This window comes from Cervus canadensis, chromosome 1, assembly GCF_019320065.1.
Source record: "Cervus canadensis isolate Bull #8, Minnesota chromosome 1, ASM1932006v1, whole genome shotgun sequence".
Classification (NCBI taxonomy): Eukaryota; Metazoa; Chordata; class Mammalia; order Artiodactyla; family Cervidae; genus Cervus; species Cervus canadensis.
Window position 1 is genome coordinate 23,129,324 of NC_057386.1, and position 22,812 is coordinate 23,152,135.

At 43.1% G+C, this 22,812-nt stretch overlaps 1 protein-coding gene across 1 annotated transcript in view; it reads right to left on the minus strand.

Moving 5' to 3' along the window:
• Positions 1 to 22,812, minus strand: part of TTLL6 (tubulin tyrosine ligase like 6) — a 37,852-nt gene that overhangs the window by 8,668 nt on the left and 6,372 nt on the right. The window contains exons 7-12 of the mRNA XM_043470576.1: positions 18,313 to 18,538; positions 16,834 to 17,009; positions 15,351 to 15,539; positions 14,391 to 14,568; positions 13,176 to 13,457; positions 336 to 705 (exon numbers count right to left, since the gene is read on the minus strand). Coding sequence (XP_043326511.1) covers positions 336 to 705; positions 13,176 to 13,457; positions 14,391 to 14,568; positions 15,351 to 15,539; positions 16,834 to 17,009; positions 18,313 to 18,538 — 1,421 coding nt within the window. The remainder of the gene's footprint in view (positions 1 to 335; positions 706 to 13,175; positions 13,458 to 14,390; positions 14,569 to 15,350; positions 15,540 to 16,833; positions 17,010 to 18,312; positions 18,539 to 22,812) is intronic.

Genomic DNA, 22,812 nt, shown 5'->3' on the forward strand with positions numbered 1-22,812 from the left:
ACAGTTTCTCTTCCCTTTTTTTTTTTTTCCCTGACTGACTTAAACGTGTATAGGCTTAGCTGAATGGGCGTCATCTGAATAACAACCAGAAAGATTGAAAAGGGTACTTAGACATAGCATTCTATTTTTATCTTTTTTTTTTTTTTTTTTGCTTTCCCATTAAGGAAAGAGACTCCCTAAGTACAAAGACTATGTCTCCACTATCAGACTGGGATCTCCCTGAAGGCAGGGGCTTCAGCCCCCCTCAGATGGGGCACGCCCCAAGATTAGGCTGGTTCTGTTGGTTTCTTCATCCCCTATGCTCTCGGCACATCTTCAAACACATTGGCACTCACGTGACTGGTCACTCAGCACCAGCTTTGGGTTGTAGTGAGCTGGGAACAAAGACAGCTTCTCTCTCAGTTGAACCTTGGTGAACAGCTCTGACATGGTATGCTGCTTCTTCAGGCTATTCTTTAGCAAAGTCCAGCTTGGGTTCGGACTCCACGAGAAGCTCCGGGATTTTGTAGGCAGAAAACTGTTTGATACTTTTTCTGGGATGAGGTGCCAAGGCACCTGCTGTGGCTTGCATTTAAAGGAGGCCACCCTGTCCATCTTTGGGCTGCTACACTCAGAGCTGGCTGTCATGGTCACATTCAGCAGACATTCAGGGGTGTCTGAGATCTGGGTGGTAGATTCTGGGAAGGCTTCTACTGAAGTTAGAGGCTGGAAGAGAAAATGGTCCAAAATGAGATTATGAAAAGCCAAGGGCTCCTTCCTATGCCCCTTTTAATTAAAACAAACAGATGAAGAGCTGAATTCATGAGCAATAAGAAAGATTTTGGTCAGAACAGTTTCTAACCATGAGTTGGTTAAACACTAAGGCAGAAGATGGTGGGGAATGTCCACAGGGCTTCCTCTGGAGGTCTTTAAATGTGAGAGAGACTTTAAATACTAGAGACTGGTAATCAGAGAAATAAATAGGTATTATTTTACAACTATTAAACTGGCCAAAAATAGAAAGCTGGATATCAGTGTTGGTGGAATGCAAGGGAGCTACAGGGATGCTCATGCACTGCTGATGAGAATGTAGGTTGGTCCAGACACTCTGGTGAACCATCTAGAAAGATAAGTAAGATAAGATTACAATCTGCACACTACAATGAAGAGGAGCCCTTGCTTACCACTACAGAAAACCTGCATGCAGCAACAAAGACCCAGTGCAGTCAAAAATTAATAAATAAGATTACAAGTACCTTGTGACCCAGCAATTCAGCTCCTAGCTATAGATGCTAAATAAGTTATAAAATCGCTCCTTTTAATAAAGTATGTAGTGGTTTTTGTCATACATTGACATGAATCAGCCATTACAATACTGTAAAGTAATTAGCCTCCAACTAATAAAAATAAATGAAAAAAAAAAGAACAAAGAAAAAAGTATGTATACCAATGTTCCCAGCAACATTATTCACAATAGGCAAAAGGTGGATACAGCCCAAATGTCCACCAACAAATGAATGGATAAACAAAATGTGGTATAGGCACAGTGCAATATTATTACCATCCTCAAAAGGAAGGAAATTCTGATATATGCTACAACATATACAAACTCTGAACAGATTATGCTAAGTGAAATAAAGTTAAAGTGTTAGTCACTCAGTCATGTCTGACTCTTTGCGACCCCATGGACAATAGTCCACCAGGCTCCTCTGTCCATGGGAGTCTCCAGGCAAGAATACTAGAGAGGATTGCCATTCCCTTCTGCAGGGGATCTTCCTGACCCAGACTTCGAACCTGGATATTCTGCATTGCCAGCAGATTCTTTATCATCTGAGCCACCAAAGAAGCTCTCAAAGTGAAATAAACCAGACACAAAGTACAATTATTATATGATTCTCTTTATATGAGGTATAAATAAATATTTAGAAATAAGTCCATAATTGGGGTTGAGACTTTAAAATCCATCTCTCAGCAATTGATATAAAAAGCAGAAATCAAATTAGTCTGGATATGGAAAATCTGAGTGACCCTATATACCAGGGTGATGGAATTGATATATATAACACTATACTCAGCAACTGTAGAATACACCTTCTTTTCAAGTGCCCATGGAATATTCATCAAGGTATTGCTGGGCTGTAAAGTAAGACGATAAATTTTAAGACACTGAAATTTTATCAAAGCATTGTACAAACCACAAAGGAATCAAATTAGAAACTAATAGCAATAAGCCACAGGACTGGAAAAGGTTGGTTTTCATTCCAATCCCAAAGAAAAGCAATGCCAAAGAATGTTCAAGCTACCACATAATTGCACACATCTCACATGCTAGCAAAGTAATGCTCAAAATTCTCCAAGCCAGGCTTTAACAGTATGTGAACAGTGAACTTCCAGATGTTCAAGCTGTATTTAGAAAAGGTAGAAGAACCAGAAATCAAATTGCAAACATTCATTGGATCATAGAAAAAGCAAGAGAATTCCAGAAAAACATCTACTTTTGCTTTATTGACTATGCCAAAGCCTTTGACTGTGTGGAGAGATGGGAATACCAGACCACCTGACCTGCCTCCTGAGAAATCTGTATGCAAGTCAAGAAGCAACAGTTAGAATCCGACATGGAACAACAGACTGGTTCCAAATTGGGAAAGGAGTACATGAAGGTTGTATATTGTCACCATGCTTATTTAACTTACATGCAGAGTACATCATGAGAAACTCGGCTAGATGAAGCACAAGCTGGAATCAAGATTGCCGGGAGAAATATCAGTAACCTCAGATATGCAGATGATACCACCCTTATGGCAGAAAGAGAAGAACAACTAAAGAGCCTCTTGATGAAAGTGAAAGAGGAGAGTGAAAAAGTTGGCTTAAAACAACATTCATAAAGCAATTATCCTTCAGTAAAAAATAAATTAATTTTAAAAACTCAACATTCAAAAAACTAAGATCATGGCATCCGGTCCCATCACTTCATGGCAAATAGATGGGGGAACAATGAAAAGTGACAGACTTTCTTTTCTTGGGCTCCAAAATCACTGCAGATGGTGACTGCACCCACGAAATTAAAAGATGCTTGCTCCTTGGAAGAAAAGCTATGACCAACCTAGATAGCGTATTAAAAAACAGACATTACTTTGCTGACAAAGGTCCGTCTACTCAAAGCTATGGTTTTTCCAGTAGTCGTGCATGGATGTGAGAGTTGGACCATAAAGAAAGCTGAGCACTGAAGAATTGATGCTTTTGTTTTTTGGTTTTTTTTTTTGAAATTTTTTTTTTTTTGAATTTTTTTTTGAATTGATGCTTTTGAACTGTGGTGTTGGAGAAGACTCTTGAGAGTTCCCTGGACTGTAAGGAGATCAAACTAGTCAATCCTACAGGAAATCAGTCTGAATATTCGTTGGAAGGACTGATGCTGAAGCTGAAACTCCAATACTTTGGCCACCTGATGCAAAGAACTGATGCAAAGACCCTGATGCTGGGAAAGACTGAAGGCAGGAGTGGGAGAAGGGGACGATAGAGGATAAGATGGTAAGGATGGCATCACCGACTCAATGGACATGAGTTGGAGCAAACTCCGGGAGTAGGTGATGGACAGGGAAGCCTGGCATGCTGCAGTTCATGGGGGTCGCAGAGTCGGACATGACTAAGTGACTGAACTGACTGAATAGCAATAAGATATCTAGAAAACTCTTAAGTATTAGAAAATTATACAATATACTTCTAGATCAACCATGGAACAAAAATGAAATCACAAGGAAATCAGAAAAATATTCCAAACAATGAGAAAAATGCAACATATCAAAATTTATGATATGAAGATAATCTGGTATTTACAGGGAAATTTATAGTGCTAAACACATATTAGATAGGAAGAAAGGCTTACAGTAAATAATCTAACTTTTCACTTTAAGAAACTAGAAAATAGTGATTGAATTAAACTAAAAGCTAATCGAAAAAAAGGAAATAATAAAGATAGCACTGGGGGAAAAAGGAAATAATAAAGAAAACACTGGTCTTCCCAGGTGGCTCAGTGGTAAAGAATCCTCCTGTCAAGCAGTAGATGCAGGTTTAATCCCAGGGTCAGAAAGATCCCCAGGAGAAGGAAATGGCAACCCACTCCAATTTTTTGCCTGGGAAATCCCATGGACAGAGGAGCCTGGTGAGTTACAGTCTATGGAGTCACAAAAGAGTCAGACACGACTTAGCAATGAAACAACAAACAACAACACTGGAAAGCAATAGCAACAGAAAATAAACTGTAGAGAAAGTTAACAAAGCCTAAAATTGGTTCTTTAATTAATAAAATGGATAAGCTCATACTAAGATCAAAATAAAGAGGAAATACAAATGCTTTTATCATCCATGAAAAAGGAGATATCTTGATGTATCATGCAGACATCAAAGGGATAAGAAAATTTAAAACAAGCAGAAGGGACAGTAGTTTGGTTCTGATTCTAGCTAAGATGAATTAAGCATATTGCATCTATCTTTCCCATAGGCTATTCCTACAAAACCTGCACAGAATGCATGCGTAGAATAGTTATCTGACAATTCTGAAAAGTAAACAGTAGCAAGCAGATGGAGGAAGATTTGAGGAAGATGAGAATTCAAAGCACCAGCAAGTCATCAGTGCTGTGCTTAATCGCTCAGTCGTGTCCGATCTTTGAGACCACATGGACTGCAGCCCGCCAGGCTCCTCTGTCCATGGGGATTCTCCAGGCAAGAATACTGGAGTGCGTGGCCATGCCCATGCCCTCTTTCATGGGATCTTCCCAATCCAGAGATCAAACCCAGGTCTCCCACATTGCAGGTGGATTCTTTACCATCTGAGCCACCAGGGAAGTTTACTGTTTTTTCCTTCAGTATGCCCTGACCTGAACTCAAGGCAACTCAAAATTCAAAAGTGGGTACGGGGGAATATTCACTAGTTTGTTGTCTTTTTTTAGATTCTACATATAAGTGATATCATACAGTATTTGTCTTTCTCTGTCTGACTTATTTCATTTAGCATAATGTCCATTAAGTCCATCCATGTTGCTGCAAGTGGCAAAATTTTGTCCTATTTATGGCTAAGTAACATTCCTTAGCCAGCTAAGTAATTCCTTAGACAGAGAAAGCTCTAAGAGAACCTTCTAGTTGTGGCTCTTCTTTTCTTTTCTCTACTCTCTTTGCCCCCATGTCCATGATGAAAATCCTGAGGTGGATTTCAGTAATGAATAGAATTCAGTGATTAATAGAATGAGTACACAGAAATTTAATAAGAATATAGAAGAACTGAACAACATCAGCAACCAAATTAATCTAACTGACCCACTGCCCAACAGCAGCAAAATATTCTTTTAAAGTGCACATGAAACATTCTCGAGAAGAAACCATGTTCTGGGTCATAACATAAACTTTAATAAATTTTAAAGAACTGAAATAATATAAAGTGTGTTCTCTGATGATATGGAATTAAATTAGAAATCAATAACAGGAAAATCCCCAAACAACTGAAAGTTAACACATTTCTCAATTGCCAAGACATGAAAGCAACTTAAGTGCCCAGCAACAGAAAAATAGATAAAGATGTGGTATAACCACACACACAGACATACACAAACACACACACACAAAAGAATGTTACTTAGCCATAATAAGGAGCAAATTTTGCCATTTGCAGCAACATGGATGGACTTGGAGGACATTATGCTAAATGAAATAAGTCAGACAGAGAAAGACAAATACTGTATGATATCTCTCACGTGTAGAATCTAAAAAATACAACAAACTAGCAAATATAAAAGTAAAGAAGCAGACTCACATATAGAGAATAAACTAGTGGTTGCCAGTAGGGAGAGGGAAGTGGGGAGGGGTAATATAGGGATAGGGGAGTCAGAGGTACAAACTATTAGGTACAAAATAAACTATAAGGATATATTGCACAACATGGGGAATTGAGACAATATTTTATAATAACAATAAATGGAGTGTAACCTTTAAAAATTGTGAATCACTATATTGTATATCTATAATTTATATAATATTACACAGCAAATATAGTTCAATAAAAAAACACAAAAATAAATAAAATTTTAAAAATTAAAAAAAATCCACATTTCTAAATAACCCAAGGGTCATAAAGACCATCTCAAGTGAAATTAGAAAACATTTTGGACTAAACGAAAATGAAAATAGATCAAAATTCATGGTATCTAGTTAAAAGTTGTTCTTAGAAAGAAATTTATAGCATGAAGTGTGTATATTAGGAAAGAAGGTCTTATTTAACATCCTAAACTTCCCCCTTAAGAAATTAAAAAAACAAAAATAATCCAAAGCAAACAGAACCTAAGTATTGGTGACAAAAATCAATGAAATAAAAAATCAGAAAATAATAGGAAATTGGAAATAATAATAGAAAATAATTGGAAAATAATAGAAAATAAAAAATCCATGGGAGCAAAATTCAGCTCTTTGAAAAGAATAAATTGATAAACTCTTAGTGACACTTACCAAGAAAAAAAAAGTGAAAGAATAAAAAATTACATTATCAGGAATGAAAGAATGTATCACTACAAACTCTGCAGACATTAAAAGGATAATAGGGAACTACTATAAACAACTCTTCACATATAAATCCAACAACTTAGATAAAATTGACCAATATCTTAAAAACCACAAACCACCAAAACTCACTCAAAATAAAATACATAACTATTAAAGAAATTTAATTATAGTTTGGTGGTTTAGTTGCTAGGTTGTGTCCGACTCTTGCAATCCCTGTAGCCTGTCAGGCTCCTCTGTCCATGGGATTCTCCAGGCAAAAATACTAGAGCGGGTTGCCATTTCCTTCTCTAGGGGATCTTCCCAACCCAGGAATCAAACCCCGGTCTCCTGCATTGCAGGCAGATGATTTACCAACTGAACTATGAGGGAAATATTCCAAAAAAGAAATCACGAGGTTGAGAGCATTTCACTGGAGAACTCTAACTGAATATTTAAATAAGAAATAATGACAGTTCTACACAATCTCTTCCAGAAGACAGAAGAGGAGAAAACACTTCCCAATTTATTTTATGGAGCTAACAGACAAAAAAGAAACAAAACTATAGACCAACATCTCTGATGAACACAGATAATAAAAATCCTCAACAAAACATTAGCAAATTGAATGCAGCAATCTGTAAAAAAAACAATACAACATGGCAAAAAGGTCTTATATTCCAGGAATATAAGACTGGCTCAAGATAAAAAATAAATCAATGTAATATACCAGATTAACAATGTAAGTAGAAAAACTATATGATTCTATCAACTGGCATCAAAAAAGCACTAGACAAAATTCAATACCCATTCATGATTTAAAACAACACTCAGCAATCTAGGAATAGAACTTTGAACTTCTTCAAACTAGTAAAGAACATTGTCAAAAACTACAAATAATGCCATACTTAATGATAAAAAACTGAATGTTTCCCCTTTAAGATTGGAAACAAGGCAAGGATGTCTACTCTCCCCTCTCCTATTCAACATTGTTCTAGAAATCCCAGACAGGCAATAAGGCAAGAAAAAGAAATAAAAGGCATGAAGATTGAAAATAAAGAAGTAAAACTGTCTTTATTTGAAGATGACATAATTGTTTGATGAAAATCCTATGGAATCAACAACAACAACAAAATAAAACCTTAAAGAACTTATAAGGCACCTAAGCAATTCAATGAGAAAGGAAGGTCCTTCAGTAAATAGTCTTGTAACTAGATGTGCCTATGGGGATAAAACCCTACTGCCCATCACCTAGCACACTCAAAAGTTAATCTGAGTTGGATTATGGACCTATACACAAAGCTAAAACCATAAAGCTTTTAGAAAAAATGGGAAATATCTCTGACATGGGAGTGCATGAAAACTTCTTAAGCAGGACACAGAAAGCAATAACCATAAAATAAAATTCATAAGCTTCATTGAAATTGCTTTTTCACTAATCAAAAAACACTATTAAGAAAAAGAATAGGTAGGTTTCCAGAATATATAAAGAGTTCCTACAACACTACAGCAAAAACATTAAAAAATCCCATTTCTCTGGATATATGCCCAGAGAAAAACATGGCCCGAAAAGATACATGCACCCCAGTGTTCACTATAGCGCTGCAGTGTACAACGGCCAAGACATGAAAACAACCTAAATGTCCATCAACAGAGGAATGGATAAAGAAGATGTGGTGTATATATATTTATATAATGGAATATTATCCAGCCATTAAAAAGAAAGAGATAAAGCCATTTGCAGCAACATGAATGGACCTAGAGAGTGTCATAATGAGTGAAGTAAGTCAGACAAGGAGGAGAAATATCATATGATATCCCTTACATGTGGAATCAAAAAAGAAATGATATAAACGAACTTACTTACAAAACAGAAAGAGACTCACAGACTTGAAAATGAACTCATGGTTGCCAGGGGGAAGGGACAGTTAAGGACTTTGGGAAGGTCATGTACAAACTTCTATATTTAAAATGGATAACCAACAAAAACCTGTTGTACAGCACATGGAACTGTGCTCAATGTTACGTGCCAGCCTGGATGGGAGCGGTTGGGGGGAGAATGGCTACCATGTATATGTATGGCTGAGTCCCTTCACTTGTTCACCTGAAACTATTACAACATTGTTAACTGGCTACACCCCAATACAAGATGTTTTTGGTGTTAAAAATTTTTTTTTTTTTTTTAATCTGGGACTTCCCTGGTGGTCCAGTGGTTAAGAATCCACCTTGTAATGCAGAGGACATGGGTTCTATCGCTGGTCAGGGAACTAAGATCCCACATGCTGCAATGAGGCTCCCCCGTGCCACAACTAAGACCGAATGCAATAAATAGATATTTTTTTCAAAATCCCATCTCTTAAAAAGGAGAAAGGCAAAAACTTGAACAAACTCCTCATAAAAAAACATACATGAATAACCAATAAACACTTGATGAAGTGCTTGACATGCTTAATCATCAAATTAAAACCGAAATAAGAAATCACAACGTAGCCATTAGAGTGGCTAAAGTTTAGAAGACAGCACCAAATGGTAGCAGACACAGAGCAATCGGTACCTTCATCCGTTGTTGGCTGAAATGTACAAAAGCTATTATAATCACTTTAAATAAAGGCTTTGGTGTTCTTATAAAGTTATACATAGATCTACCCTTTGACCTAACAATCTTTCTCGTAAGTAGTTATCCAAGAGAAAAGAAAACTACGTCCGCAAAAAGACTTATACAGGAATGTTCATAAGAGCTTTAATCACAATAGCAATAAAAGAATAAAAGCTAGGAACAACCCACATGTCCATCAACAGGAGAATGATGAACACACTGCAGTGTATTTGTATAATGGAACACAATTCAGCAATAAAGAAGAACAAAATACTGATATATCCAACAACATGAATGAATTTCACAGATATAATACTGAATTAAAGGAGTCACACTCAAAATAATATATACTATATTATTCCATTTGCACAAAATTCGAAAATAGGCAAAACTAATCTAAGATGAAAAAAAGAGTCAGGATAGTGGCTGTCTTGGGGACGGATGCAGGGAGCAAAGGTCAATTGCCTGGGAAAGGCCAGAGGGAACTTTGGGGAAATATCAGAAAGTTCTATATCATGATAGGGATATGGATCACACGGGTGTATTTATTTGTCAGAATTGTTCAGCTAAAATTTATTATTTTAATGCATGTAAAATCAATCTTAAAAAAGAAAAGAAAAAGTAGAGCTCAATAAGAATAAAAATAGGGCATAGAATGAGATAAATAACCCAGTCACATTTACACAAATTTTAAATGCCAGCATTTTAAAAAATCTCTTCTTTTCAAGGAAACATATGAACAAAAGATGGCGGCTAGGTGAATGGAGATGAGCATAGGGATAAAGTGACAAGTAAATAAAACAGGCAAAGGCTTTGAATGAACCAAGTATAGTACAACATCCTGAACCAATGATTTTGATCAAATCAACATGAAATCCAAAAAAAGAAAAAAAATGAATTTTTGCTAGCTGCCTTATTTTGTTATTTCATCAGAGTTAAGTAGTACTGTTTTAAGTCTTAGGTTAAAGTACTGCTTTAATTCCTGGGTTAATGCAAAACACACACACACACAAAGTGGGGGTCTTAAGAAGTAGCAGTAACATTAAAATAATAGCTAATGCTTATTGACTCCTGTGTGTTGAATACCACTCACAGCATTTTTGTGGATCCTTTCATTTAATCCTCATAGTAATCCACTGGTAGGTACTATGATGAAAATTCCATTTTTTAGGTGAGGAAACTAAGGCTTAGGGAGACTAGACTGACTAGATGGAAGTCATGTATATAATAAAAGGAGACCCCAAGAACCCAACAGAGGCAGCCAGATTCCCAAAGTATACTCCTACTCTTAATTATTATAGTAAAAAAAAAACCCCATATAACGTAAAATTTATCATCATAACCATTTTTAAGTGTATAGTACAGTAGTGTTAACTATATGCACATTGTTGGGCAACAGATCTCTTGAATCTTTTAATTTGCAAAACTGAAATTCTGGACCCATTAAACATCCCTTTTTCACCCCACCCACCAGTCACTGGCAACCACCACTCTACTTTTTGTTTCTAAGAGTTTGACTACTCTAGATACCTTATATAGGTGGAAGCATGCAGTATTTTGTGTGTGTGTGTGTGTGTGGCTGGCTAATTTCACTTTGGAGAAACGTCTATTTAAACCTTTCCCTCCCCACCCCATTTTTTTTCTTTCCTTTGGCCGAATCACATGGCTGGCAGGATCTTAATTCCTGACCAGGGACTGAACCTGTGCCCTCTACAGTGAAAGCATAGAGTCCTAACCACTGGACCACCAGGGAAGTCCCAGCCTTTGCCCATTTTTTAATCAGGTTGTTTGGTTTTGTTGTTTTTGTGTGTTGTAAGAGTTCTTTATATATTCTGGATATTAATCTCTATCAGATATATAATCTGAAAAGATTTTCTCCCATTCCACGGGTTGTCTTTTTATTTTGTTGATTATTTAAGTCTGATGTAGTCCCACTTATCTATTTGTGCGTTTGCTGCTTGTGCTTTTGGTGTCATATCCAAGAAATCATTGTGAAATCCAAGGTGATAAGGCTCTGAAGCAAACTCTCTTAAAGATGTTTATCAAACTATGGGTTGCAAACCTACCACTAGGTCATGAAATTAATTTAGGGGGTTGTAACTGGTATCTTTAAAAGAAAAGATTGAGTCACTCACTATATGCAGCATGGCTAAGCACTGTTTTAAAAACTTTTCTCCAATTGTATGTATGTATATTTGATGGACTATGAAATAAAATGAATTTCTATTATGGGCTCTGGTTAGAAATTTGAAAAACACTGCACTACTCTATACTGCACTTAGACCAAGTGAAGGCCCAACAATGCTGAAGATTTTCCAGTAGAGTCACCACAAAGCTCTTGGTTGGCCTAAGTATAATGAATACAAAAGAACCTGTGTTAGGACTGTCAGTACCATATTTATGTGGCAACTTGGTTTCTACAGAAATAGAAAATCAACTGTCATGTGAAGTTAATATTTTGTGCTGATTTTATTGGTGCTGTTTGTTTTGTTTTTTAATTAATTTTGGCCAGACTGGGTCTTTGGAGCTGAGCACAAGCTTTCTCTAGTTCCAGGGAATGGGTGCTTCTCTTTGTGGTGTGTAGGCTTCTCTTGCTGCAAAGCATGGGTCCTAGAGGGCATGGACTTCAGCAGTTGCAGCTCACAGGCTCTAGAGCATGAGCTCAACAGCTGTGCTGCATAGGCTTAGTTGCCCTGAAGCCTGTGGGATCTTCCTGGAGCAGGGATTGAACCCATGTCCCCTGCTTTGGCAGGCAGATCCTCAACCACTGGAACACCAGGAAGTGCTTTATTCTTGTTTTGTAGCTATGTAAGAGCTTTAGGTTTCCCTGGTGGCTCAGTGGTAAAGAACCTGTCTGCCAATGCAGGAGACACTGGGTCTTCCCTAGGTCGGGAAGATGCTCTGGAGGAGGAAATGGCAACCTACTCCAGTACTCTTGTCTGGGAAATCCCACGGATAGAGGAGCCTGGTGGGCTACAATGCACTGGGTCGAAAAGATGTGGACACGACTGCAACAACTTAGCATGGAGCAAGAGCTATAGGTGGGCTTCTCTGATGGCTCAGATGATAAAGAATCCACCTGCAATGCGAGAGATGTGGGTTTGATCCCTGGGTTGGGAAGATCCCCTGAAGAAGGAAATGGCTACCCACTCCAATATTCTGGCTTAGAGAATTCCATGGACTGTATAGTTCATGGGGTTGCAAAGAGCAGGACACGACTGAGCAACTTTCACTTCACTTCAAGAGTTATAGGTATTTTTTATACCTATACCTATATTTTATTTTATGTTTGTATATATTAAAAAAAAATAATTTGTTTACAATTGGAATCTGAAAGAGGTTTCTTTCCATCAAAAGGTGTCCATACATCAATGGAGTTTGAAAGGTGTTGTTGTTGAGGTGCTATACTGAGTTCAACAACAACTTCCTAAAATTTATGTACACCCACAACTTCAGAATGTTACCTTACTTGGAAATAGGATCTTTGCAGATCTCAAGTTAAAAATAAGCCCATAGTGGATAAGGGTAAGCCCTAAATCCAATGACTGGTATCCTTATAAAGCCATGTGAAGAAACACAGAGAAGAAGCACAAGTAAGAAGTCCATGTGATGGCAGAGGCAGAGATTGGACAGCAACCACCAGAATCTAGCAAGAAGCAAGGAAGGATTCTCCCTAGAGAGGGGAGCATGACCCTGTCAACACCTTGTTTTCAGATCTTTAGCTTCTGATCTAAAGAATAGACTTGTGAGAGAAGAGATTTGTGTCTCAAGCCACTAAGTTTATGGTCATTTGTTACAGCAGCCCTACAGAAACTAATACAACAGGTGGTAACCTGCCCAAAAGAGGGCATGCCTCGTTTCTAAAAGCCCTATAGCACAGGTCTAGACTCTTAGCAGGAGTGTCATTCCACAACTTGGACTTCACAAGTGGGGAAATTGAGGCCTGAGAAGGGTAGGCAGCTTACTCAAAGGGCCAGAGTAAGTCAGGGGCAGAGAATGGACCAGAAGGCAAGACTCCTGCCACTACCCCACCCCACCCCAGCTCAGTCCTCAGGGGTGGGCAGCCTGCCCTACTTACCACAGTGCTGGTGATCATGTTCACTGCAGAGGTAGACTTGGCTTCCTTCATTTTGGAGATGGGTTTACTGAGCTCTGGCCTGGAGCAGCTGAGAAGGCTTGAATTCCTCAAGTCAGGTACAGAGCTGTAAGGCCTTGAAGATGAAGGCTTACAGGGTGCTGGATCAGCCTCCTCTTTGGGGGCCTCCTGGTCAAGGCTGCTATCTGCTTCATTTTTCTCTGTGTGTCTGACACTCGAGAGCAAGTCAGGTGTGCCGGACACCAATGTCAATGGCTGGAGATACTGGGAAGAAAGAAACCAAACATAGAGCCCATGGGAACCGAGCTCTGTCCACTTGTAGATTATCTGCACCCAAGGGTGGGTGCAAAGGAGATCAGGAGGAGAGGAAAGCAATCTGAATCAGTCTCTCTAAGCCGGGGCTCTTAACCTAGAGTTCAAGGACACCCCCTAGAGGGCTCATGGATGGCTTCACGGGGTCTTTGAACCACTTAAAACTGCAGTTACTTATGGCAAGAGATTCCATAGCTTTTATCAGATTCTCAGAGGGTCTATGACCCTAACAACAAAAAAAAACATTTCTAACCCTGTCACTTCAGGTAAGTCTTTAAGAAGGATAGAGACTGAAAAGTCAACTGAATCTTTCCACTGAGCAAGAAGAGAGAGCTAGGCCAAGAAGGGGGTTCCAGAGACTGAGACTGTGGGACAACTGGACAGCTGGCCCCAGCCTGGAGGCTAGTCCATACTTGGAGCAGAGAGCAGGCTGGAAAGACCAGCTGTGTTCTGCCCCCTGCTGTAACGTTCTGAGGTCCTGCCCCCTAAAGTTTTTCCCTGTAGCCTTCTCTCTCAGTTGTGCCCCTGGCCTGCAGGAACGGGGCATTTCAACCTAAACTGGAGTTGGGGACCATGAGTAAGGTAGTCCTAGAGCCCACTCCCACATGGGGCTGGTCCTCAGCCTCCCAGCCGCTTTTACTCCTACTGGAGGGAGAAGGACAGAACAGCGCGAGTCCTCTCTGCCTGGATGAAGGGATCCTCTGAAGCCCGCAGGGCTCCTTGTGACTTCCCGGCCCCCCTCCTGGGGCCCAGCCCTCCATGTGGCCCCCATTCCTTCAGTGTTTCTGAGCTCTCAGTAGGGATCTTCTCAGCATCCCCCCCCTGGACTGGCCCCAGCCGGGGAAGTGTGCTGGGCATGTGCGTTCCCCTCCCATCCACGTTTACTTGTTTGGAGGTCTGGCTGGTGGCAGTCTTGCATTTCTGCTGTTGTTTCTGTCGCCAGCTCTGCCAGCTCTTGCCTCTCGCTTGCTCGCCTGCCGATTCCCCGTGCATCTCTACCCTCTTCTGTTTCATTTGCAAGCATTTTTTCTCTTGTTTCAGTCTCAGCTCCTGGATCAGCCGCCTGCCCAGTAAGGAACAGTGAGTATCACGCAGGTTAGGGATGGGCTATGAATATTACGGACATACTTCTTGAGGGGCAGACAAGACCGGGCAAGGAGGAGGGGTGCTCCATCTTCCCTGCCCCAGTGTGTCCAAATGATTGAGGGTTCCAAAGCAAGAGATGGAGGAGACAGTCCTTCCTCCAACCATACCATTTCCCATCTGGGATTAGCCCAGGGAGAGATGTGGTGGGGGGCGGCACCCCATTCGACCACCCCATCTCTCTCCTCCCTTCCCAGTATGCCAGATCACACAACCGACAAGTGCTAGGGAGAGGGTCTGGGTAGGAGGATAAAATCAGGGGCTCCCATATCAAACCCCTTCATATGCTGGGCCTCTCTGGCCAATGATGTGATGGAAATAACTCAGTTACAGGACTCAGGGGACAGGGCTTCTAGAGCCTCTTTTGTCATTATCTGCTGGATGATCATTTTTCTGCTCCATGAAATGGGTGAAATGGGATGAGTCCCTTCCAGTCCTTAGATCTGATACCTGAATGAATCTAGGAGGTAGTTCTGAGGGGTTGGGGTTTCTGGGAGTGGGGTTGGGCTGGCTGGCTTAGGGGTGAGTTTGTAGAAACAGCTTCATATCTACTTACCAACATCCCACACCAAGGAACCTTATGATTCCTGGTCCTTGTGAGACTAAAACAACTTCATGGCTGCCCCACGGTCACACCGTAGGTCAAGCACAATCTCCTCTTCCCCCAACACCCAGCCCCCCTCACCCCAGGAGCCTTCTTACCGGGCATAGACCTCCCGAGCCCTGGAGGTAACTGTATTCTGGAAGAGGGAGTTGTTGTCCTGGAAAAACTTCTCATACTTCTCCGAGTTCACACTGGGATAAATCAGGCGGAACCCTCCACAGTTTTCCTTTTCATACTTCTCAGTTTTCTCTACACGCACGGCCTGAAAGCCCTTGACTTCCTCTTTCCTGTTGGGAAGCAGAACGCAGGGCTGCAGTTAGGTCTTCTTGGGATCAAGCTTAGAAAGGACGTGGCCTTTCCAAGGACATGGGTGTCATCTAGGGCGAGACCAAGGCTTTGCACGCGAGAGTGTTCAACCAGCATTTCCTAAGTAAAGGAATACATGAACGTTTCCTGAAAGGAGATTCTAGCCCTCCTGGGACAGCTGGTGTCATAACCACTAAGAGCTGGTTAGAACAGTCTTCCTGACAGCTCACCAAATTCTCTCCCATTACAAGTAAAGCCCATTTCTCTCTTGGCTTAGCTTCTGATGGGAGGCAGACTGTCACCTTTCCAATCACAGTCCCTGCTACTCTCCTCTGGAGAACCTGACTAAACTTGAGGGCTTGGATAAACCTGGATAAGCCTAATGAGATTTTATGAGAGCTGATGATCTCATTCCCCCTCAGAGCCCCCCAGGAGGTGGAGGGCGGAGGATCAATAAGCCCTTTTTATAGTAGGGAAACCAGGAGCCCCTGGGCCATCCAGGGCCAAGTCATGACAAGGAGACTGATTCAGGGGATGCTCCTTAGATGATGCTGCCTCCTTCTCCAAGAGTTCAGTGGAAGGCATCCTGGAACGCCAGGCAGCACAAACCTATCAGGCTCTGTGTCCAGACCTGACACTTGTCAGCGAGGTGACCTGTACAGGCAGCTCCCCTTCCAGAGTACTGGTCTTCTTAGCTTCAAAAGCAGGACATACAATCCCCCATGCTACCACCTACCCGCCCCCTCCTCACAGGGAAGGCAGTGGACGTGAACATGCTCCGAGAAACACAGTGCCATCCAAACAGAGATGGCCTGATGCCATGGCCTGGTTCCAGAAGATCAGTTCAAAGGATCAGGCTTGTGAGGAGGGCAGGGGCCACTGTGAGATCTGAAAAGCAGCAAAGCCAAGTCCTTGACAGGCTCTGAGACTTCCTTCTTGCTCTGCAGATGAAGGCCTCTGTTATAGGACGAAGGCAAACGCTATGCAGCAGGGATGAGGTGCTCCCCACAACACAGGGACAAGGGGAGGACAGACGAATGTTCCCTTTTGTAAAGACAGATGGTTTTACTTTTTCTATCGGTAATCCCTGGATCTCTCCATATGATATTAACAAACTTATATTCATCACATGTACTTATGTCTATAAATTAATCTCCTATTCTTAGGAACAAAGGAATAACCACAAGAAAAACTGTTTAACCTGCCACATCCTGCAAATAGAAATTTATGTTCCAAACAGGATTATCAATTGTTAGAACTGCCCTATGACTGTACCTGGTCTCCCGAGAACGACACTGCTGTAGGAACTGCCCCCGCTGTCTCTCCTCCTCCAAGACCTTCTTTTTGTCACAGCTTCTCAGGTTGATCAGGACCAGAGTGTCATAGAGCAGGCTATCCTTTACCTCTTTATCCAACCAGGAGTCAGTGGAGAAGCTCGGAGAGTGGTTTACCTGTGAGGACAAGACGGCAGCTGGGGAGGCTGGGCAGCATGCAAGCAGGGGGTAAAGCTAAGTGCCCCCTCCACGGAGCTACCCGAGCCCACCTAGGGGCCCTGGCTACCATAATGAGTGGAAGAGAGAGGGAAAGAGGGTCTGGACTGGAGCCCCGGTGAAAAAAGGAGGGAGCAGAAACCCCTGCAGTGTGACTAGCTTTTATTTCAGTCCTCAATTCCTGAGGAGCATGGCAAGTCTGTCTTTGGTTTCCCCTCCATCTGGGGTGCATCTGCCCCCTCCCATGCACTGTGCACCCCAGAGACCAGATGGAAGAGGGCAGTCCAGAGGGCCAGGCTGGGAGGTGGGGAGGGGAAAGGAGTGATGCATGCATTCAGGATCCTGACAGGGGTTAAGGGTCAGGATGGTGGGAGGACTGAAAGGACTCATTCCTGCTCACAGAAGAGTCGATATTGTTCAGAGGCACTATGTGACATTTGAAGACTTCTAGCAGTTTCTGAAGGCTTGCTCCTGGTAGTTTATTCTGCTCTTTGGTAAGAGCTCTAAACGGCCATATTCTCCTTCCCACCTGTACTTGGGAACAAGGGCTAGGAATGGAGGAAAGGCAAGACCCCAGGAATTTGATATGTAATGCTCGGTCCTCCCCTCTGCAGGCTGCCTCTGTATCACTGGCAGCCGTCACCATCACCTCTGACTTGTACCACAGCCCTGCCCTCGCCCCTGCTTCTGGTGTGTACACTGAACGGCCATGGGAGAGGCCTGCTTGCACAGGTCCAGTCAGGAAGAGATGCAGACACCCAGAAGCTTCTCTTCCTCCTCTTCCCACCACTCCATGGGGCTGGAGGAGACAGGAAACTCACTGAGTGGCTCCCCGCCCTTTTCCATGCCCACAGACACTAGGTTGTTCTCTGCTGGTGCTCGGAACTGAATCAAGGCCCCAGATAGCCAGGCCCAGTAGCTCCATCTGATCTCCAGCTTTGATGAAGAACAAAGTCTCCTTTCTGTGACAGAGACAACTCTGTTAGAAAAGGTAGAGCTGTCTTTACAGTCACTCTGTGCCTGAGATCAGAGCTTCTAAGTCTGGGTGGACCTCAAGAAAGTACAAGGAATTCTCTAATTCCCGGCCGTCTACCTCCCTCTGGTGGCCACTTTTCAGCAACGGGAGACGCCCCAGGCAGCAAGCGCCAGGGAGGCCGTTGCTTGGCAAGTGGATTACAACATCCTAGCTGAGCCAGGAGGGCGGAGAGATGGGACTGACCCCAGTAACAGGTGCCAGCTTCACCCCTCACCCCAACCTCCCTACCTCCAGCAGCCAGGGCTTGAGTTTGTGATCTAACAAAATGTCAAAGCCCAGGATTTCAAAGCAGGCGCTGTTGAGTGTGTGGTGGGGAAAGCAGGTGTGGTAGTTATGCTTGATGATGGGGTAGGCCGAGATGATCGTCTTGATAATAACGTCCTCAACGTCTCTCCAGATCTGCGCCACGTTGTAGCCATGGCTCTCCATGTACATGTTGAAGGTGGAGAGCTTCCTGGAAGGAAACCATGGGCCGTGAGGCAGGGCAGCCCACCTCTGGTCATCTAAGGCCGTAGAATGCTGGAAACTAGAAACTTCTAGAGGATAAAGCCCCAAAGCCAGTGGGAGGGACACTCAGGAGCAAGGGTAATAGCTGTGTCAGCTCAGGAGGACCCGTAGGAGAAAACATCTGTGGGCTGGGGCAGGGATTGAGTATCCCGGTGGAAAGCTTAATGGATGAATTTTAAAAATTGAAAAAACCAACACCCTACATCACAATGTTGCTTTGGTTGCAATGGTTTCTTAGCCGTTGGTGTTCATTAGAAGCACTTAAGGAGTCTTTTAAGACCACTGATATCTGGGTTCCACTTCCACTGTCTGAGGGGACTCTGGGGACACTAAAGACACAGAAATGTTGTTAATTTTGTTCAATGTTAACCCCCTAAAGGGAAGCCCAGAGGGAAAAGACAACCCCAGGGCATTTCCACAGATAGGGTTACCCACTGTCCCAGGCAAACCAGATAGTCTTGACTTTACAGCTGAAAGTCCCACATCCCAGGAAACCCCTCAGTCACAGGCAAACCAAGATGGCTGGTCCCCCTGTCACAGATAGCAGAGAATATCTACCCCTTGCAGAGAAGTTCATGAGGAAATGCTCCAGTCAGCTCTGAGCTGGGCAGTACAGAGACAGGGCAAATCTGACAGGTCCAAAAGGCAATGATGGGGACAGATACCCACCCCCTCTCTCACACACACACACGTGTGCACAGAGAGCCGAAGTAGGAAGTGAAAACACTGGAGGAGGAAATATGGGTGATGCAGGAGAACGAAAGAAAAGAATGAGAAGACAGGAAACACAGCTCAACCAGGCAGTCCCTAGAGCTGGACCCCAGTCAGTGGAGCCAATGCACATTTACTAAGGGCCTGCTGGTGGCATTAGTGGTAAAGAACCCACCTGCCAATGCAGGAGACATAAGAGACATGGGTTTGATCCCTGGGTCGGGAAGATCCCCTGGAGGAGGGCATGGCAACCCACTCCAGTATTCTGGCCTGGAGAATCCCATGGGCAGAGGAGCCTGGTGGGCTACAGTCCATGGGGTCACCAAGAGTTGGACACAACTGAGCGACAAACACACTGCTGTGTGTGCAAAATTCATGCAATGAGGGGATCCTGAGAAACCAGCACCTCTCCTGTGGGAAGCCTAAGGACCGTTTGAAGAGCCAGCACACATATGAAACAACCAAAGATGCATTTATAGGACGACAGATAAAGAGAGACACTCAGTACAGAGGCATGCCTTTTCTACCTGCCACTGTCCAGGATGAAGTGCTGCTCATAAATGAATGTTCCAGATCCCTTGAAGCCAATCCTCTCAAGTGCAAAAAAAAAAAAAAAAAGTGCTTAATTTGCCTAACTGGGAAAAAATATTCCCAAAATAGATTAGACACTCCTCTACCATCTTATATAATAGACATTATGAATCATAACATAACCTCTTCTTGATGACTCAGGCACATCACAATGAATACACATTACTGTGTAGTTTCATAACGCCCAGTGGTTAGTCCATTCGATTTAACATACCAACCACGTGCCAGGCTCCCTGAAAGATGAATAAGGCCCGGTCTCTGCCCCGGAGGCCTGCCAAGTTTCCAGTTTTTCTTCTTCACTGCTGCTACTGAGTTTGCAGTCTGGTGGGGATTTACCGCGGGTATGGCTGGTGTCAAGCTAGGAAAGGGGTAGTTTAGGGCAGATGAGGCAGTCAGTTGGAGAAGCAGATGGTTTCAAAAGGTGAGGAAGAGGAGAATGAGGAGAGGTGAAAGCAAATTGGAGGGAGAGAAGGAAAACACTCTGCCCCAAAAGTGTTCATGGGAAGCACCTAGATTCTAAAGCCAGGGCACCATACTAACCCTCAAGGAACTTAAGTACAACTAGGGACACAAGACAAACATGTGCTCCAAGCAAAGAGTAGTTACAGGCTACAGCTGATGTTGACCAGGAGGATGGTGGGAGTCCAGAGATGGAGAGGCTTCTGGGGTGATTAGACTTAGATTCCACAGGCTTGTCCTTAGAGATGGAAGACAATCCTCCCATCTGACAAGTGAGGAAACAGGCCCACAGAGAAGATGGGTTTCCCCCACACTGCAGTGGTTATGTGGCTGGACCAGCATCTAGGACCAGGTCAGAGAAGGCAACACAGAGCTTAGTTAGACAGAAGGGCCTTCAAGGATGTTTCCCTATGTTTTCAGTTGGAGCTGAGCAAAGGCAGAGAAGTGGGAATGAGCAAGGCCTGTGTATCAAAAATTAAGCAAAAGAACATCCTGAGAGAACATCACAGTGTGGATGGTGCAGACAGTGTTACTAGTAGTTAAGGGCATGGACCAGACTCAGGAGTTAATTCCAGCTCTGCCACTTTCTAGCTGTGTAACCATGGGCAAGTTTCTTAATCTTTTTACACCTGTTCCCTAATATGCAAACTTGGGAAATCATGCCAACTTAACAGTGTCATTGTGAGAATTAAATGTATTGAGGTGTATAAATTTCTCAGAGGAGTGCCTGGCAGACAGCAGGTCCCAACAAATAAAATGGTAACTATTAGTGTAGTGATAATAATAGTGGGAAATGGGGTCTGGTCAAAGCATAGAGTGACTAGAAGAGTTTGAACTGGTGCTCTAGGCACTGGTTACCTGAGTGCGTAAGTAATGAGTACATGGAGTGTATAACAATAACATGAGCCAACTGCATGGGGGTTATGGTTTTTGAGGCCTATTCATACACATCATCTCAATAAGTTCTTATGGTAAATCTGTTTGAGGCTGGCTGGCCAGGATTCATTTTTATTGCATCATTTTATTTATCTATCTGTATTTATTTTGTGGGCTGCACTGCATGGCTTGTGGGATCTGATCAGTGAACTGACTAGGGATCGAACCCATGTGCCCCCTGCAGTGGAAACGCGGAATCCCAACCACAGGACCACCAGGGAATTCCCTATCACGTCATTTCATTTATTTGTTTGGCTATACCAAGCCTTTGATGCGGCATTCCGGATCTTTTAGTTGAAGCATCTGGGATCTAGTTCCCTGACCAGGGATTGAACCTGGGTCCCCTGCATGGGAGTGCAGAGTTTTAGACACTGGACCACCAGGGATGTCCCAATCTCGTCATTTCAGAGATGAGAAATTGGATGTACAAAAAGGTTAAGCAGAAGTGCCTGGAGCTAAGGAGAAGAGTGATGAGGTCATGCAATAGTCAAGGAAGAGGCTGAACCAAGGTTGGGGCCTGGTGGAAAGGAAAGGACTGGGGGACATTTGAAGGAAGGAACTTCAGAATTCAATGATTTGCTGAAAAAGGAAACATCTGAGATGATACCAAACTCTTCAATCCTGTGAGTCAGCAGGTAGAGAGGAGGAAGCTTGGACTGCTGGGGTGGACATGATGAGAGAGGATGCAGGACATTGGGAAATGCTGAGCAGAAAGCAACACTGAGGCATCCAGGTGCAGCTGAGGAGAGATGGGCCTAGAGGAAGGGTGAGTGGGGGACTGCAGGGGCGGGTAGGAGAGGGGGCTCCAGCAGAGAGGGGGATGGAGAAGAGCAGAGCAGTGAGGCCAGGCCTGGGTGAGAGAGGCAAAGCAAAAGAAGAGGAAGGAAGGAGGGAGAATAAAGGCAGCAGAACAATACTCTACACCCCCACCTTGGTCCTGGCACCACATACACCACCCATCACAGCCTGAGGGCCCAAAGTCTGTTAGTGGGGTGTTTGTTCTTATAAGAGGAGGGGGATGATGGTCCTTTAACTACACACCTTTAGACTAAAGAGAAATCACAGTAATTAAGAACACCGTCTGGGTGCTCTCACAGGTCACGTGCGGCTTGGAGTGAACCTATGAGGTGGGCAGGGCAGGGCATCTCACTGCTCTCATCCTACAGACCAAGAAACGGAGGCTCATATAAGTGAACAGACTTGCTCCAGATGACTCAGCCAGCAAGAATCAGAGCAGGGACTAGAAGCTGGGCCTCACCAAGCCCTGATGTTCAACACGGAACAGTGCAAAACGCCAGTGGGTCCCCAAGGACCAGGTGGGCAAAAAGGAGGTCAGGGAGCTGTGGGCAAGATGGGTGGCTGGCACTCTAGGACAAGGGGGAGATCACCTATCCACCCGACATGTCCCCTTCTAGCAGGCTTAACCTATTGACTTTCCTTTTGCTTTGTGGAACTCTGCTGCTGAGGGAGTTGTGAAATTTCCTGGGCTTCTCTGATGCTCTGAAGCCAAACAGACTCTATTTA